Source organism: Podarcis raffonei, chromosome 3, assembly GCF_027172205.1.
Source record: "Podarcis raffonei isolate rPodRaf1 chromosome 3, rPodRaf1.pri, whole genome shotgun sequence".
Lineage (NCBI taxonomy): Eukaryota > Metazoa > Chordata > Lepidosauria > Squamata > Lacertidae > Podarcis > Podarcis raffonei.
In genome coordinates this window covers 105,670,125-105,688,933 of record NC_070604.1, presented here as the reverse complement: position 1 = coordinate 105,688,933, position 18,809 = coordinate 105,670,125, and the positions used below count along the sequence as shown (strand labels likewise).

Genomic DNA, 18,809 nt, shown 5'->3' with positions numbered 1-18,809 from the left:
GTCTTAGCCAATCTTCCGTTGTGTTTATAGCGTTTCTCCTGGTTGTTGGCTCAAAATGTGCAAGGTGCACTGACTACAAGGGTTTGTTTCCGCCTAGGCTTGTTTTCGATGAGGCATCCGATTCAGCCGACACAGATGATGGTGGCAAAGAGGAAGAGGATGACGACGAGGATGAAGACGAAGAATACGTCCCCGAGTGGCAGGAGGAGTACGATGACGAAGATCTCGATGATGACAATATTTCTTACGATGATGAATCGGAGAATCTGGAGAGGGATTCTTTCTTTTTTGACGACGCTTACTAGTAGAGTTGGCCTCCTGGCACCCCAAATTCACACCAGAGAATCCTGGAGTAAAACATTGCCTGTCACTCAGACAGCCTTGTCCTGGCTGCACTCTCTGCTCTGCTTCTGTCATAGTCCAAGGACAGCAAGGAGAAATAGATTTCAGTCAGGCGGGAGTTTGTATGGTAGTTTACAACAAAAGGGTGCTTTCCTCTTTGAGATGGCTGGTTGTGACTCTCTTGGTACAACTTGCAGGGCTGCTGTGCCCGGTTACATAGGAACTTCATCAGCTCTTGGCACAAGCGGTGGTGGGGAGGGTGTGTTCTTTGTCATCTGTGAGCTTTTTTTCCATGCTCTTCCTTGGGGAATGAAACCAAGTACCAATCTAGCAACAGGTCCAGCCATTATCTCGTCCCATTACAGGCTTCAACCTTGAGAGATTCAGGGCACACCACATGCCATTTATGTCCGTGTGAAAAGTTGCACACCACTCTTGCCTGTATTTCCTATATCTTCTTTCCACACTTGCTGCTATCACCCAGGAATCCAGCCTTGGCAAAACCTACTTGATTTCATAATCTAGCCTGACAATGGCGAATGCCCCAGGAATCATAGTGACACAGCCTTGAGTGCCAGTTTTTTAGCCCAGTGGCTTTTGGTTCTCAGTAGTGATGTTCCCTGTGGGGTAAAGACATGGAATGTGCACCCACCACACATGGACGCACAAAGTATTTCTTAAGGGCCTCTGTCTGCCAAGGCAATTCTCATTTCTGTTCTAGCACACGTCTGAAAACTAGGGGCGGAGTTTTTCACTCCTTTGCAGCGAAAAGCTCTCTGCTGGATTGAGTGACCAGGGAGGAATGTTCTAACTAGAGAGAAGGTAATTTAGGTCATTGGGTGTGTTTGGAGATGAGAGCTGGTGAAATAGTTAAAGAATTTTTTTGAAATAGAGCTCAAGTGCCCTGCTCTGAGTCTGACAGGTAGTTCTGTGGGTTGCCAGCACTCTTGAATGGACATGGTTTTGAGTGTACCTCTTTCGTTGAGAGGTCAGTTTTCTGTGGGGTTGTTTTTTTTTTTTTGTTGTTCCTTTGTCATTGGAATCGTCTTCTCTTCCTTCAGATAGGAATTCTGCAGGATGTAGAGGTTCAGAGGGTTCATATATATATAATAAATATATATATACACACATATATATATATATATGAAGAAGCTGAAATTGTTCAGATTATTATGCTTTATCTTTTCTTGAAAAATCAAAAAGAATCCTGAAACAACAAGATTATACACCACCTGTTTATGTAATAAACAGTTTTTTTCTTTTATTACCATCTTTTTAGTGTGGTTCTCTATCCTGCTTCCCACACTTTCCCAATTCCTGTTGCTTATGGCTAAAATAGAGGATAGGAGAAATGCAGTGCTGCTGCAGGAGAATCCCTATGTCTTATTGGTAACATCAAGGGTGTTTTTTATGGAAAAAAAAATCAAAACTCCAAACATTTGTCAATTAGTCTCAGTCATGTAAGCTACAAAAGCTGTGCATAACATTTGTGCAGTAGTCTCAGTCACGTGAGCGGGCTTTTTAGTACAAGGTTTTGGGTTTTTTAATGCAGTGTTTGCATCTTGCTTTTCCATGCCCCATAGTTCCAGAATTAATTAACCTTGCCACCAGCCTCACTCATCACCCCATCTATTCCCCCGTCTCTGTGACTGGTGTACTAATGTTCAGTTCCTAAGGGCCTGTCCATGGCGAAGCACTGCAGGGGTACAAATAACTGCCTCCATGAAATTTAGCTCTACGTGGATTTGAAGGATGAATGATGGGAGAAACAAGCTTTCAAAATAAATCAGAAAAGTTACATGTATAGGGTGCTGAATATAAAGGAATACCAATAAATACTGGGCTGGAGAGGGATGAGTGTCGAAGTGTGAAGTTGATAGTGTTTTGATATCACACCTATACCAATGTGACCAGTAGAAGTGTCCAGCGAAGCATCATAGTCTTCTCCTTTTCCAATTGTCTGCCTTTCCAGAGTTGAATGTGAAGAAACCCCTTGCCCACACATTCCCATGTAAAGTGTTTTATTGCCTCAAGATCACAAGATGATCCAGATACACTATAGACATAAAGTTAAGAGGTGCTGGTGCATCATAAACTATTACTACATTGGTACCTCGGGTTAAGTACTTAATTCATTCCGGAGGTCCGTTCTTAACCTGAGACACTACTTTAGCTAATGGGGCCTCCAGCTGCCGTCGTGCCACCGGAGCACGATTTCTGTTCTCATCCTGAAGCAAAGTTCTTAACCCGATGTACTATTTCTAGGTTAGCGGAGTCTGTAACCTGAAGCATATGTAACCTGAAGCGTATGTAAACCGAGGTACCACTGTACTAAGTACAGTAACCTGGTCTTAGAGGTTAAGAGAGATCAAAATGTGCAGAGAAATCCAAGTGTGGAGAGAGATCCACCACCACCACAATTCACTACTGCTCTATTGACTTGCTGCTTAATGCAGCCTTGGCTTTCTACCTGCCAATGCACATACACACGTTCTTTGGAGAAATGGAGAGTGGATGAGTCATGCCGGAGGCCCATGGCTTTGGATTGTTTCAAAAGGCCCATCACAACTGGCATCCTAACCCTGAACAAAAATCAGACATGGGGGCGGGGGGGGGGGGTGGAGAGAGAGACTTGAGACAAAGACCTTGCAAGCAATTGGTGCAATTTCGCACATTATAGCAACAGAAGTGACTGACTGATAGATCCCATCCTGAGAAGATAGCAGCCAAGTTTGAAACATAATTCAAGCATAGTTACTTTGTGGTCGAAATGGACTAATCTGGAAAGGCTTGTACAAAATAGAAGACAGTGGAGAGTTGCTGGAGAGCACTATACAGATTGGAGCAAAAGAGCAACATAGTTCTGCTCCTTTTTGCTAGTCCACCCGACAGGTTTTTGAAGAGGTCCCTGCTTCAGTTGCTTCCTACCCTTTTAAGTTACAGATTTGGGATTCATGATTATATTGGATAACCAAATTCCCAATTGAGAGTTGCTATGAAATGAAAATTGAATCGCTTGGAACGTTTAACTGATCTTGGCTCTTCATTATGCAATCAATGTGGACGATACCAGGCTGATTGCTTCACTTTATTTTTTATTATTATTCATTTCCAGTTGCTTTTAATTTTTCTTTCTGCTTTTCAGTAGCCAACTGGCATTTCCAGAGTGGCTGCACAAATGTCTGTACAGTCACTAGACTTCCCTCATGATACATAAAGAATAAGAATGGGCTCTCTTTACTCACAAGCAAACCTTTTGCTTCTTCCTGCTGGAAAATTTGAATCGTACGTCATCTCTGTCTCAACAAAAGGAGACAATGCATCTTCGAATTAGTTTATAAACTGAACATACTTGTAAATTTCAGATGAGTGAATGGATGGCTACACACACAGAATTTTGATTATGTGCTCTGCAAGGGATGTGGGGAGAGGCTCTGAAGGGAGAATACATCTTTCTCTAAGGGCTTATCCAGGCTTCTGTTTGCCCTGCTGCTTTCACCTGGGAAAACCCACAGTTTAGTGCTGAATTGGAGAAAACTGGGATTGGGTTTTCTGCTGATTGCTGTTTGTTCCGATTTAACCCTAAAGAGTGGGTTTTCCAGGGAAAGCAGTTGGTCAAAAGCAAGCACTGCTTGGGTCCGCGCTTTCCTGGCATGGGACAAGTGGAAGAGTAGAGAAGCCCTAAGTGTTTCACACCTGCACTGGTTTCAGGAGGCAAGGATCATCTCTCATTTTCCTGCTAAGGGTGCTGTTTGGTGAGGCATGATATTATGAAGTGCTGGGGAAGGGTGATTGGCAAAGTCCAAAGTCTCCTGCTAGCCCTAGCTACTACCTCCCAGAGCTTTAAAATTGTTTCTAACAGCCAGCACAGATATTATGCTATTTTGCTGGTTTCAGCATTTTTAAATTGTTGGCATCCGTCTGTCTCGGGGGAGGGGTGAAGTCAAATTGTTGGGAGAGTTGCAGCACCTGCTGGTATTATGTAGTAATCTAATTGAGTTCCAACTTGAGTGGATGGAGAGAAGAGCAAAGGCAAGTAGAAAAGGGGAATGTTGTACACTCAGCCAGAGGATGATAAGAAACGTATTGGGGTTTGTGAAATTAGTGAAGAGAGCAAACAGGACAGCCACAATATGTCATTTGCATTATTATTATTATTATTATTATTATTATTATTATTACTACAGTTAGCACTTTCTAATTAGCATAAGCGAAGAGAAAATGTACCCTGCTACATTATTTGTAAAAAAATATTGAGAAGCTTGTAAAGCCATATGTCCTACCTCATAGTTCTGGAACATATTTCTCATTAGTACATGCTCAGGGACACTTTGCTTTCTTCATATAATTTAGGACTTTGTTTCCTCTACAGAAAACAAAACTTATTTTTCCTGATATGGCAGTTTCTCACGGGTCCCAGGGTGGGAGATGAATATGATTCATTTTTATTAATACACAGTAACATAGCTCCCTCCCTTCCATGTTCCCCTCCCTATGAACCTCGCTTTAAGATTTGTCAGAGTGCAGTGCACTCCCTATAGAAGTGAAATCCCTTGAAGAACCCAAATTAGGTCATTCTCCATAGTGGCAATGCAGCTTTGGAATCAACTTCCCAGGGAGGTCCATCATGCCCTTCATAATTTACATGCAGGCACAAACCATAAAACTTGTTTCCTGTACTTTTCAAATGCTTTTAATTTGTTCTGCTTCTTCAGTATTTATTGCTGCTATTTCATAGTACATTTTAATGTTTTTCCACACTGCTTTGACTGCATTTAGCAAAAAGGCAATCTAAATATCACATACATGACATACGTGCAGCACCAAATAGCTCAATCAGGGTTGTGGGTTCGAACCCCACGTTGGGCAAAAGATTCCTGCGTTGCAGGGAGTTGGACTAGATAACCCTCATAGTCCGTTCCAACTCTACAGTTCTATGATTCTAACGGTACAGTACTGCACAGCAGAAATTTCACTTTCAGCTACAGACATGCCTGGGGAATCAGGGACCACCTTATCTTCCTCAGCATTCAAGCCAAAGTGGAATAACTTTTCCATTTCCTATGATCTACGTTGTTTGCTTAATTAATTTTATATACCACCCTTCAATGAGCAGATAGCACAGGACTGAAGCTTCCTCCGGCAGCAAAACGTCTAGGGTCAGGCTGGCGAAGTGCTGCGAGGTGCCCGGCGGTGTCACGCCACCCCATGTCAGCGCAACCAGGCTATTGCAGCATTATCTCTAGGAGATCTTGGAAGCGCAGGGAGGAGACTCCCGCTGCAAGAAGAACAAGGCTGAGGGATGGCCGGCCTTCTGCACTAAGGCTGGCCGAGGGAGCTTGCAGCCTCATCTGTGGCGGCGGCCAGGACAGCAAGGCGGAGGGGTGGGTGGGTGGGGTGGCGGCGGCGTGCCCCCTCTCCCCTCCGCCGCCAGCACCTGAAGTCCCGGTGCAAGCCGGCAGGGCGGGGCGGGGCGGCGCTGCGGAGGCTGGAGCTGATGTCAGGCTGATGCTGATGCTGAGGCGCGCGGTGCATTGTGGGCGAATCCCCGCCACCAGCGCCGCCGCCGCCGCGGACCCATCCCGAGGCCGGTGCGGGAGGGGGGACGACGATGCTCCCCGGGCGACCCCCTCCCACAGGAACAGGAGCAGTCTCAGGCGGTCCCGCGCAGGGCAGGGAGCCGCGCGCAGACGGCGCTGCCGCACTGACTGACTGACGGAGAGCAGCGGGCGGGGAGGGGGGGATGCGCCGCCCTCACCAACGGCTGCGGCAGGGACCAGGTGAGCGCGCGAGGGAGGGGCGGGCTGAGGCGAGGGAGGGCGCCCCCGCCCCGCGCTATAATCGGACCACTTTGCGGGGGGGGGAGGTGGTGGGGTGTCCTAGTGTGGGGGGGTGACACGGCCCAGCCCGAACCCCCTCACAAGCTCAAGTGTGGCCCGGCGGTGCATTGTGGGAGTTGTAGTTCTTCCTCTGAGGGGGGAGAGAGAGGGGGGACACAACGCCTTTCGAGCTCCCAGGATGCCCTCGAGGCTAGAGGGGCCGGTGGGGATTGACGGGGCGTCCGGCCAGTGGCGAGCAGGAGGAGCCCACCCCTGTGGGCGTTGGGCAACGGGCGGCCGAGTTTGAACGAGCTGCAGTGCAGGCGGAGGGGTGAGGAGGGGGCGGGGCTTCGAGGGCCTCGCGCTCCTACCTTGCGAGGCGCGCGGGGGCGGGGCGGAGTGTGAGGCGGGGTTGGGGGTCGGCGTCGAGCTGCCTCGTGGGAGCGGCCCCTCTGGGATGCGGGACTGTCCTTGGGGACAGCAGTTGGGCATTTCATTTTTATTTTTATTTTTTTGAGATGCTGGTTAATATGGGCGTGGAGGGAGCTGGCCACGGCGAGCTTTGGTTTCCTGTGGGCCCATGGGAGCAGGGTACATGTTCCACTACAGCTGGTGGCGGGGCCGTCAGGGCAGGACTTGCCAGGCCAAAGCACAGGCCAAAACACAGGCCTACCGCCATAAGACCATCAAGTCTTGAGGGCGCAGTCCTGAGCCTACATACTTGGAAGTAAGGCCCATTTACTTAAGGAAGAGATACTCTTGAGTGAAGGAATGGGTTTCCCAGGCATTGGTTAGCATTGAGTTCAAAAAACCAACTGCACTATGACTGAGGTAAAGAGGCGCATGTTAAAGAGGGTCATGAGCTGGTAACCTTTGACTTGTGCAAGAAGACCTGTGAACAGGAATGAACTGCTCTCTAAGCCTACCCAGGTGATTTGAAAGTTGATGAGAATTTTAATCTGTTTTAGTGTTGTAACTTTTTGTATGTTTTAAAGTATTGTTGTGATTTTTCCTTGATTTTCTTCTATCTTTTTGCAAACTTTTTTTTTTTTACAGTGAAGCATTTAAATTTTATGAAAAAATAGTTTGGAGGGTTACATTAGGCAGACAGGGCTTGATAAAAGGTTGAGGCTTGATGGTGAAAATGGAGGTGGGAGTGTTAAATGGCAATGAAGGGGCAGAAAAGTCCAAACGTAAGAAAGAAAGGGTATGGCAGAAGATGCACAGACTGGTTTGAGAGAAGGTGACAAAATTGGCTGAGCTTGAGCAGAATAGAGAAGCTCAGTTTGAATTAAGATTCCCTATGGTATGCTAACAGCACAAAAGCTCTGTGGCAGTCAGGCAGTAATCTCAGGTGACCAGGTAGTTGGCTGGGGTGACAGTGCTTTGAAGACTAAGTGGGAGAAGGTGTGTAGCCTGTAACAGTAGGCAATAAGAGTAGCATGGGGAATGAACTGTCCCAAGTTATAATATTTTTGGTTATTCTTACTATTGCATGTCAAACTTGCAATAGTCATGAAGAAAACAAACTTTTTTTGGGGGAACAAAATCTTAAGGATGTAGAATTAACAGCTTCTTCATCCTTTTGGATTGATCTCTTGCTCTTGAAAATGTGAAGGTTTTTCCCCCCTATTCTGGATCAGTTTTGTATTTTAAACCATTACACTTCTTGTCCTCCAGTAGATCAAATGCCTCACTTCTTTCATATGATAATCTAGTTTGTTATATAATGGCAGGCTTTCTAAGGTTGTTATTCTTATAGCTCTCATTTCAGTGCTTTCTCATTTGTCACATCTTCCAAATAGGACACCACATGGTATGCCAAATGAGATTATATCAGTACATATTGTAGCCACTTCCTGAGCTTTGAAGTTCATACTTTCCCACTAGACATTATTTGGGGTTAAATGTTGGCCTTTGTTGTTGGATCCAGATATCTCATGACATAACCTAGTTATCTGGTGACTAAGAATATCACTTGTCATACCCATGGTCCATCTAGCACTGTATTTTTTAATGTCAGACCTGATTGATCAAGGAAATTTAAGCAACCTAGGATAGTGTATTTTCTTGCCATTCTGATCTCTTCTAGCCACTGACAGTCTTAAGATATTGGGGCATTTGAATTATTGTTTTGGGTATCACAAATCACCAGGTCTGGACCTGGATGGTATCCACCTGAGAGTTCTTAAAAGAACTCAGGTGTGAAGTTGCTGATCTTCTAATAAAAATATGTAAATTGTTCCTAAGAGCAGCCTATATGTCTAAGGACTGAAAAGTGGCTAATGTAACAACAGTTTTAAAAAATGGATCATAGGCCTGTTAGCCTAATGCCTATTTTGGGACAACTACTGGAAAGCATTATTAACAAAAGAATTACCAAGCATATAGAAGAACAAGTCTTACTGAAGCAGAACCAACATAATGTCTGCAAGGACAAGTTCTGTCTCAATACCCTTTTAAAGTTCTTTGAGAGTGTCATTAAGCTTATAGAGGTGACCAGTCAACTTTGTGTACTTGGACTTTCAAAAGCTTTTGATAAAGCACTTTGCCAACGACACTTGAACAAGCTTAGCAGGCACTGGTTTAGGAACATGAAGCGGAGAGTAGGGATAAATGAAGGGATGTAAGAAGTGGTAATCCCCAAGGATTGGTACTGAATCCTGTACTTTATAGCTGCTTCATAAAAGATTGGGTGAACAGTGAGGTAGCCAAGTTTGCTGATGATACCAAATTGTTCAGAGTAGTTAAAAAGAAGAGGGATTGCAAGGAGTTCAAAAAGGATCTCTTCAATCTGGGTGATTTAACATTAAAATGTGATTCGATGTAAGCATGTGTAAAGTGATGCACATTGGGGCAAAACATCCTAATTTCACATATGCTGAAGAGGTCTGAACTGGCATTGACTGGGAAGGAGACCTTGGGGGTTGTGGTGGATATCTCACTAAGATTGTTGAGCCGGTGTGCAGCAGCTGTGAAAAGCATGAATTCCATGTTTGGAAAATCAGGAAAGGAATTGAAAATAAAGCTGCCAATATCATAGTACCATTCTACAACTCTGGTGCATCCATACTTTGAATATTTTGTACAATTCTGGTCACCACCCATCAAAAGAATATTGTAGAGCTTGAAAAAGGGAAATCAAGAGGGTGGACGAGCTCTCCTAAGAGGAAAGGCAACCACATTTAGAGGGACTGTGACAGTGGTGTATAAAATGCATGGTGTGAAGGCTAGAGAAATGTTTTTCTCTCTGATTGTGCTAGAACCCAGACCACCCCAGTAAGCTGAATGCCGGAAGATTTAGGATAGACATAAGGAAGTACTTCTTCAGACAGCACATAGTTAAACAGTAGAATTAGCTCCCACAAGATCTGATTGCCATCAGTTGGATGGCTTTAAAAGAGGATTAGACAACTTCATGCAGGATAAGGTCATGTTCTATCTCCACTGTTGGAGGAAGTATGTCTTTGAATACCAGTTGCTGAGAATCTCTAGTAGAGAGATTGCTGGTGTGCTCATGTTCTGCTTGCAAGCTTCTCATGGACAATTGATTGGCTACTGTGAGAACAGGATGTGGAAGTAGATTAGTCTTTAGTCTGATCCCAGTTTTGCTGAGTGATTACCCTAGTGATCAGTCTGCAGGGAAGACATACTGTGACTGTGACGTCACTTAGGATACTATATTGTTCCCAGTGCTTTTTAACATCTATTTGAAGCCATTGGGAGTGGTCATTAGCAGATTTGGACCTAGGTGTCACCAGTATGCTGATGACACTTGACTCTACTTTTCTGTAACATTTGACTTAGGAGAAAGTGTGCAAATCCTGGACTAATGTCTGGAGTTGGTAAGGGCTACATGAGGGCCAGTAAATTGAAGCTGAATCCTAGTAACACAAGCTCTATGTGTGAGTGGTTTCCAAATTCAGGAGATTAACAGGTTGCACTCTACCTGAAGGTGCAGATGAATAGCTTGGGAGTACTCTTGGATCCATCATGATCACTTGAGGGAGAGGTATTCTCAGTGACTAAGAGTGCTCCCCCCCCCCCCAGTTGCAGCCGATATACCAGCTGTGGCTATTCGTAGACAGTAGTTGTGAAATACTTTTAAAATGCTATTTTAAGTGCTCATACATTTTGTGGCCACTGCAATCAGTGTGCTTGCACTTCTTCCTGTATTTCTGATGCTGCTGATTGATGGTGGCTTTTCGGTGAGTCACTTGTCCAAAGCTTTTAAATGTCTTCTTTTATATTTTTAAATAGTATTCATTTGGGAAACCAGAATAGAGATATACTCTTTTCAGGGATGTGTATAATCTCATCGCATGTACTAGGTGGGAGTTATGCATCAGACCTTCTAGCGTTGAAGACTGAGATATTTCAGGAAGTTTTATACTTTTTTTGAGGTGTAAGTAAAACCTTTTTTTTCTGCACATGGGTAAGGAAATTTTTATTTTTATTTTTTACAGACATTTGGAGGTGAAGATAATTACGGTAATTCCAAAAAGTGAAAATGTTGGTGGTTCCTAATATGCCAAAAGTGTCAGCGTTTTTGTTGTATTTCAGATGACTCTTATACTCAAATATTTTGCACTGCTTTAAAGTCAGGTGATCCACAGCACTATTGCAATCAAGTATGTTAAAAATAGTTAGATAATCTTATATTGATCCACAAGAAAATTCCTTGTGCTACTATCGATATCTTCCCAAAAGCACCGTTTTTGTTATTTCAGGGGCGGCGGGAATGAAAAATGGTACCCAATTAATGTGAATATAAGTCCTATTTTAAAGATGACAGTCCTGTATTTCAGTTGCTTCTCTGTTTGAAGGGTTGTTTGGTCAAAGTCTGGTTAAAAGATAAAGAACCGTAAGAAGGGAGAGCAGGTTCCTTGAAGTTCCCCTTCAAGGGATAGCACCTGGCTGAGCAGGCAAACAGGCCACCTGGTTAGTCTTCTTTGAACTTCCTATAAGGCAGGATTTTGAAGAAGTCCAATTTGTTCCTATTAGAAATTCTTGGCTCTCTCTTTATTTCCTGAGACGCAAGGCTTGAAATCTGCATTATTGTTAGGGGAGAGAAAAGTGTTTACTTTTCCACCACCCAATTTAGCTCAGTTTGTTAAAATTTTCACTTTTTTAGTTAAACTTTTGCTGTTGTCTTCTGAGGGTTTGTCCTGGTCCCCACTGGCAGACAAAGCTCTCAAACTCTCAGCTCTTGTTTTGCCAAAGGCTTTAATGCTCAATCAGATAGGCACACTACAGGTTACAAGGTTCATCAGGTTCATAAGAGGTTCAGATACGTGCCTGAATGCAAGCTAAGATGTTGCTTCAACAAGCATGTTCCTTTTGAAGTGTGGGGTAGGCACAGCTATTTGTGTGTCAAGTGGCTGGGGTCCAAGACTGGGCAAGCAAATGAACTCCCTTGAGTGAGTTAGGCTCCGTGAGATTTGTTTGCTCTGGTGACTCCATGTTGATGGAAGCACCAAAACGTACTCTCAGTTGTCTCCTCAGAACCGGGAGGCTCCTCACTGACAAGAGGAGGTGTTAACGTTTCAGTGTCCAATGTCATAGGAGTATTACGTTTTTCTAGCAAATTGCTTGGTCCCTACCCTAGTTCCAGATTCCCTAAGCTTCCAGGTCCCTTCCTGGGATCAAACACTTCTTGGGGTCCCGGTTCTACTTCCCTCATTCCACTATAAAGTTCTCCAGGGTCCTTCAGCTCCAATTCTCTGAGGTCCTCCTATTCCCCCTCCATGTCTGACTATTCCCTCCAGGGACTCATGACAGGGTAGAATTCAGCATAGATTTTAGAAGATTATTCTGTCAGCACAAACATTTCTACTTGCTTGATGGAATAATCTCCCCTATGTCCTGTTCTGGGGGTTCTTCTGACCCTCCAGAGTAAGTTTGAGGGACGCACAGGTGTAGCAGAGGGGGAGAAAACCCTGTTGCGCTAGTAGGAATCCTTATCCTGGCTTCCACCACAGGTTAGTTGAACTGGCCCTAAATCTGCAGCAACAGTGCTTCGAGGAATTTTCTTCTTTTACATTAAAAAATCACCATTGGTTTTCATGCTAAATAAAAAAGAGTGTGTTTAAAACACTAACCATGTTATCTACAAATGAATGTCCTGTGTTGGATGAGAATTCCTCCTTACTTTACAGATAAAGAGTGGAAATGATATATCATAGTTGTTTCTTCCTGTGGTTACGGTATTTTTAACACAGCCCAGAAATTTATCTGTTTGGAAGGTGCACTGCTAAACTGTTACATCTTTTTATGCTTCTGGTCTCAACGCCTGGCTCTTTGTACCAATCATATGAACTTGATATTTTGAAGCAGAGGAGAATTGTTTTCAACTGTCTCCCACATCCTGATCTGACCCACCAAAACCCTCCAGGCTCTATTCCCGACCACTCAACTTGTCCTGGTCTATCTATGGACCTCTCCCTCCAGCGGGCACTTTTTTAAAAAATCCACAGATTGACAGCTCTAGGCACAGATTGAAAATAAGCTCTAAAAGTGGTTATTTGAATCTGCTGCAGTTCATGAATACTAGGTCATTCATGCCTTGTTAGTACTGGTTTATTTAGTTTCAGCTGGCATTTCCTTGGTGTAATCGCTATACTACTTTTGTCTCCTAATGCGGTGCCTAACTGAAGGAGGTGTGCTGGTTTGGTATGCAGAGCAAGCAGAGGGAGATCGATCAACAACCCAATAGACAAAGATACACCAGATAAATGTTGAATGATGCCTGTTTTAAGGCAGTACCATGTGCAAGGACTTTACTAGATAAAATTTAGGTTGCCCTTTGAGTTTTTGCTTCTTTTGATTATATGAGCAACTCAGCCTCCAAATTATTGTGGGCAGAGCTCTCAAAATACAAGCAATCCATTAAAATTTTGAACAGGCAATAGCCCTGTGTCCTGACGATAGAACAGACAGTCAAATGAATTTTGGGGGAACTGCAACTGAGATCATCCCAGACTGCATCCTATAAATGTCTGGTAGATAAGTACAACCTGGGGGGTAGCAAGCATGTAAAAAAACCCCAGCTAGACAGTGTTTCTGAGATAGACCTGGAATTCATCCACACACCAAAGGAATATACTGAGATGGAAAAGATAGCAAATAAATAAATAAATATGATATTTGGCATCTCACAGTCAATGGTGGTGGTTAGACTGAACTGCATGCAAATTTCCAACTTACTAGGGACTGAATATTCCTTAGATGTATCATCCTTACATTTGATTTTTCCAGAACCTGGATCCTGTGAAGTATCAGTAAAGAATTTCTAAGGGGGATTCTTTCCTGGGCAGTCCGATGAGAAGCAGACATCCCAGAGGAGAGGAGGCCACAGCAGAGGTGGGGACTCTAGCTGTCACCTAACCCAGGATCTTGCCACATGAAAATAAATATTTGAAGATAAAAATAGAAATAAGGACTCATTCTTAGCTTGCTGCTGTCCCTCTGCTTCAGTGACATAAAATTAATCAATCTGTGGTTTCTGCAGAACCTGACAACTTTTAAAACACCATGTCATTATTAAATGTTTTGCTGTCTGCTTTACTCTTGCATCATGCTCATTACTTTTGTCTTTGAGGCTTTTTTAAAATACCGCACAAGTCTGCTAATTGCTTTTGTAAAAAAAAAAAATAGCATAGGTTGAGAATGGGAATTTCTAAATCTGCTTTGCCTGTAATATTCTGACCTGGTCCACATATCAAAAGTCATGGCTTATTGTGAATGCATGCAGGTTCTGGAAGAAGGGTTTGCAGTAGTTTCTCTCCTCTTATTGTTTTGCTGTTGCATCACTCTGAACTAAAGCGTGGTTTGGCTTAGCATGTCATCTGGGCTTATGGTTTAGCTCCTTGGACAAGCAACAAGCTGATCATTAGTCTGGAGAGAGTTGAACTATGAGCTAGGTTCAGATGCCATGCTAAGGCAAACTATGGCTTTACTCAGCATGATACAGCAGCAAAACTAGAGAGGAGCAAAGTGGCCATGATCTCTCTGGGAGCCCATGTGCTTGCATGTTCACACTAAACCTTGCCACTGAGATCCAGTGTGGTGGAGTAGGAAGTGTGTTGGTCTTGCACTCAGGAGACCTAGCCTCAAATCTCTGCTTGGCCATAAGGCTTAGTGGGTGACCCTGATCTAGTCATATTCTTGGCCTAACCTACTATGCAGGGGACTTGAGTAAGATTTGTGTGGCAGAGGACTACTAAAATTTTGTGTAGCGTAGTGTCAGGATATACGTGTAATAATAGTAGCCCATGCTGTAATTCATTGATGTTGGGTTCTGAACCACGCTATTCCTCATTTGCAAAAACACTACTTGGGTCGTTACTTTATACAGTTGTTCCCTCTATTGCCATTTCTCTCTGTACTCCGACCAAGAAAAGAAAGCATCTCTCTGCGTTTTGGAAATGCACAAAAGCAAGAATCTTGGCTTAAAATATGTATACAATTTTCTGCTCTTTCTACTCTTCTTGCTTTGTGAAGGGACCAATACTCTTTTAAAATCAACTCATAGTGTTGGGAATTCTCATCCTACTCTCCAGATAGCTGGATCAGGTATGTTCCCCTCCCCCACCCCCTGAGCTCCTTAACAACCTCTCCTTGGCTCACATAAATCAGTTTAAGTAAAATAAGTAAGTTCTTTATTTTGGGTGGGCAAATACTGGTGATGAATCTGTGGGGTGGTCATGATTTCCAACAATTTGAATAAACATTGATTGTTCTAATTCTTAGGCTTCCTGAGGTGAGGATGTATCCTGAAATAAACTGGGATATTGCAGTTCTTCAGAATTGTGCATAAAACACTTAAGTGTTTTCCAGGATCTTTAGTAAGATGGTGAGAGCCAGACTTCCATAGCTTTGTTCTGCTGATTGGAGGCAATAGAGCATTCTGAAGAGATTTTGGATATTATTTTTTATATTTTGGCTGTGTTTGGGCAAATGCTGCAGCAGACTCAAAGTGAGAGATTTAACATAGGAAAGGCATGTTGAACACCACAGATTTCATATTTAAAGCTTTTTATTCTAACAGACGTTCCAAAATTGCTAAAGCTATAATAGGGAAAATAAAAGACCCTTCTTAATTGCATTATGATCTATAATGTTCCAAAACTGGATCTCCATTCTACTGTTCCTTGAGAGAACCCTGCTAATTATTTAATACAGGGTTGTAACCTGCATTTGTTTAGCTGTCTCCCATGTAGGGATACATCAGCTGATTTCACTACTGTTCTGAAAACAATTCTCTCCTAGAGGCTTTTTAGAATCCCGGCTTCTTTCCTGCTGCCTGTTCTAGCCAATTGCTTATTTTAAAGCTAATTACTTCTATTATGTATGGTTTTTCAACTTTGTTCAGAAAGAGGCAACTGCTATTGATAGATAGCAATTGCATGAGCTTTCTTTCAAGGCTAACTTCAAAGCAAGGTATCCCACACTAACACTTATGTGCTCTTGTCTACATCTGGCTGGATATAATCTATGAGTTGATGCCTGGTAGATACCGTATTTTTCGCTCTATAACACGCACCTGACCATAACACACACGTAGTTTTTAGAGGAGGAAAATCCGTAGGCACGCCACCCGTAGGCATTCCCTCCATAACACGCACAGACATTTCCCCTTACTTTTTAGGAGGAAAAAAGTGAGTGTTATGGTGCAAAAAATACGGTAAATTATTTTGGGCATTATTTCAGTTCAGAAAGGCACACCAGCAAAAGAAGCAGAAGTCCAGTTCTTAGTGCACACTACACACACAAAATGTGTGTCGCTGCTTAGAGTATCTCCCAGGCAATTGGTATTTAGTAAGGGTGACAAGGAGGCAGCAAAAGGGGACCCATTATTCAAGTTCTCTTGCCAATGTTTGCTTGCTTAATTCCCTGAATGGAATTGAATGAAGAGAGAATATTTTGCAAGCTTAGCACTTGAAATGTCAGACAGGTGCTGGAATTCTTGAAATGGTAAGTTAGGCGAATAAACACCCAAGCCTTTGACATAGCTGGGATATTTACAAGAATGCAGAAAAAGCAGTATGGGGAAGGAGAACAAGGAGGGGGGAAATTATAAAGAACGTGGGGTTTATCTTGACTTCACACTTAGGCTATACTCGCGTCAATATTTGCCATTATGCGTTAACAAATATAAAATAAACTGAGCAATGGCTGATGCTGTCAGAGACTGTATGCTGCTGAATACCAGTTGCTAGGAATCACTGTGCAATCAGAGTGCTGTTTTTTCCAGGTCCTGTTTGCGTGCTCCCCACAGGCATCTGGTTGGCCACTGTGAGAACAGCATGCTGGACTAGATGGGGCATTGATCTGATCTAGCAGAGTTCTTGTTATGTTGTGCCATATAGTAGCAGCTGCTGGCAAGTCAGCATCTTTACCTTGAAGGGCATTGGCTTCCTGCCCTGAAAATGATTAAATTGTGTGAAATTCAGTTAGATTGGCAGAAGCTGTGCTGTAGGCTCCAGAGGACTCAATAAGTTCCCAGGAACTTTTACTGACAGTCCCATATGCCTGTGCCCTCCAGTTGTTTTGGACCACAACTCCCATCATCCTTGATTACTGGCTGTGCTAGCTTGGGTCTTGGAAGAATTATACTCCAAAATACCTCGAGCTGGGTTAGGGAAGGCTGTCCTAGTAGATGTGAGATACTGTTCAAAGCTTGCTAAATAGCTTCCTGTATGTTGTTGTTTCTCGAGTCTCAATGATCCAAAGAAAAGGGGACAGTTTATTTCATTTTTAAAAGTTATTATTTTAAAATCAAACATAACTGTCAATATACTTAATAATGAATAAATCAGAGTAAAAGTAAGATATACATATATACACACAAAATAAGTTTATAATAAACAACTTAAAACCTCAATAACTTAAGTCCAGGGTCCTTTAGGGACCACCTGAACTCTTCTAGCCCACATCATCTGTAGGAGTGATCCTACAGGAATGATCACCTTTAGGAATGTCACTGGTTGTCCCCTTAGTTGTTGAGGCTTATTGACAGCAACACAAAGCCGAACCCTTTAGAGTTATTGGCCCAGCCCTGTGGAGTTGTCCTTTGATAGAGATTCAGCAGGCATCTTCTTTATTGACCTTTAAATGTTTGCTGAAAACTTTTCGGTACTGCTAAGCTTATGCAGACTGTTAAGAAAAGCATGGTAACAGCTGATGAACCATTGTTTTGATTCTTTATGTGGTTTTTACTTTTTATTTGTGTGTTTGTATATTCCATAGAATTGGTGCCACTACTCGAGAAATCTATGTGCCTAGTGGCCATTGAACCAAATAGACAGCCAGTGTAGATTAACAGAACCAGAGTAATATGATCTGAACCATAACTCTGCCAACAGTCTGATGGCAGCAAAATGCCTCCTTTTATAGGCCAAAAATTTGTGCCGTGGGGGATTTCTGCTTATCGTTGAAGGTGGAGCGTGTGACTCTAATGGGGGAATTTACTGTAGCTCCCTTGCTGTAATCAGCTGGCAACCACTATCTCCTCTTCCCACCCCATTCCCAATCTGTGGGGGAACTATGGTGACTACTAGCTAGAGCTAAAGTACTCCATTAAGTTTTATTAACACTCGCTCATAAAATACAAAAAGGGAGAAGCACTTTTACCCTTCCCCCCCCCCAAAAAAGAACCCTCCAAAACTCAGGCTAAACTTTTGGCACTCCAGACGTTTGACCTCAGCTATAATTTTGCACCAGCTAATTTTCTGAACTCTTTTTAAATTAGACCCACGTCAAGCATGTTACAGTAGTCTGAAATGGAGGTTACTAAAACATGAATACCTATGGCCAGGTCTCACTTTAATAAAGCCCCCTTTAGTAATGGAATCTGACCTCTACCTATTACAACTGCTGCACGAATCTCCATGCCTTTCAAGGAAAGCTGTGTGGGAAGCTGCACAGTTGTAGGGCTAGTTGGATTGCTTTTTCAGGATTAATGTCTTTCTTCCCATCCAATTTAGAAAATTATCAAAGAACCAATACTAGAGAAGTAGAATTTTTGAAGGCTTTAGAAAGACTTAAATGGAGCACAGAGCTGCTGTGCTCTACTTACAGAAAAATAAAAAATAATTTCTCTCTAATTGCTCACTAGCTCCCTTGAGGATTCAGAAAATGTTTTTGTAATGAGGAACCTTCACTTCTTGAGGGTTAGTTTGCTTACATAACGTTTTGTAGGGAGATTGTGTTATTTTATATAAGTAGTGTAATGTATTTCATCATTGATTTATAGCTGTAAACTGCTTAGAAGCTGTTTGGGCATATGTGTCTGTCTGTGTGTGTGTGTGTGTGTATACACACACACACACACACACACATATATATGTATGCGTATGTGTGTATATGTATATATGTATGTATATGCATATGCGCACATGTCAAGAGTGCTGTGTGAAAAGTGCATACCACCCTTCATAATATTTATCACAGATGAATTGCACAGGTATGTAATTTAAAACAAAAGAATAATAAAAAATACAATAAACCAATACATAAATTAAAATAACAGTTAAAACTGTGCATTAAAATATAGCATCCTCCAAATGCTATTTCAAAATGTAACCCATTAAAATGCCTGCAAGTATTAACATGGATTAGCCTGATGCCTAAAAAACAATAAAGTGG

At 42.8% G+C, this 18,809-nt stretch overlaps 2 protein-coding genes across 7 annotated transcripts in view; both read left to right on the top strand.

The window, feature by feature from the left end:
* LOC128411244 (cullin-9-like) overlaps positions 1 to 1,606 on the top strand; it is a 54,696-nt gene extending 53,090 nt beyond the window's left edge. For all 3 annotated transcript variants that reach the window (XM_053383400.1, XM_053383402.1, XM_053383401.1), the window contains exon 41: positions 98 to 1,606. In XM_053383400.1, coding sequence (XP_053239375.1) covers positions 98 to 305 — 208 coding nt within the window. In that variant the 3' untranslated portion in view covers positions 306 to 1,606. The remainder of the gene's footprint in view (positions 1 to 97) is intronic.
* Positions 1,607 to 5,871: 4,265 nt separating this feature from the next.
* The window catches only part of TTBK1 (tau tubulin kinase 1), a 100,811-nt gene continuing 87,873 nt past the window's right edge, over positions 5,872 to 18,809 (top strand). Inside the window, exons 1-2 of one of the 4 annotated variants that reach the window (XM_053383394.1) lie at positions 5,872 to 6,122; positions 13,419 to 13,523. In XM_053383394.1, coding sequence (XP_053239369.1) covers positions 13,482 to 13,523 — 42 coding nt within the window. In that variant the 5' untranslated portion in view covers positions 5,872 to 6,122; positions 13,419 to 13,481. Of the gene's footprint in view, positions 6,123 to 6,866; positions 7,092 to 13,418; positions 13,524 to 18,809 lie in introns of those variants that run through there. The other 3 variants (XM_053383395.1, XM_053383397.1, XM_053383398.1) reach the window with 3 other exon arrangements.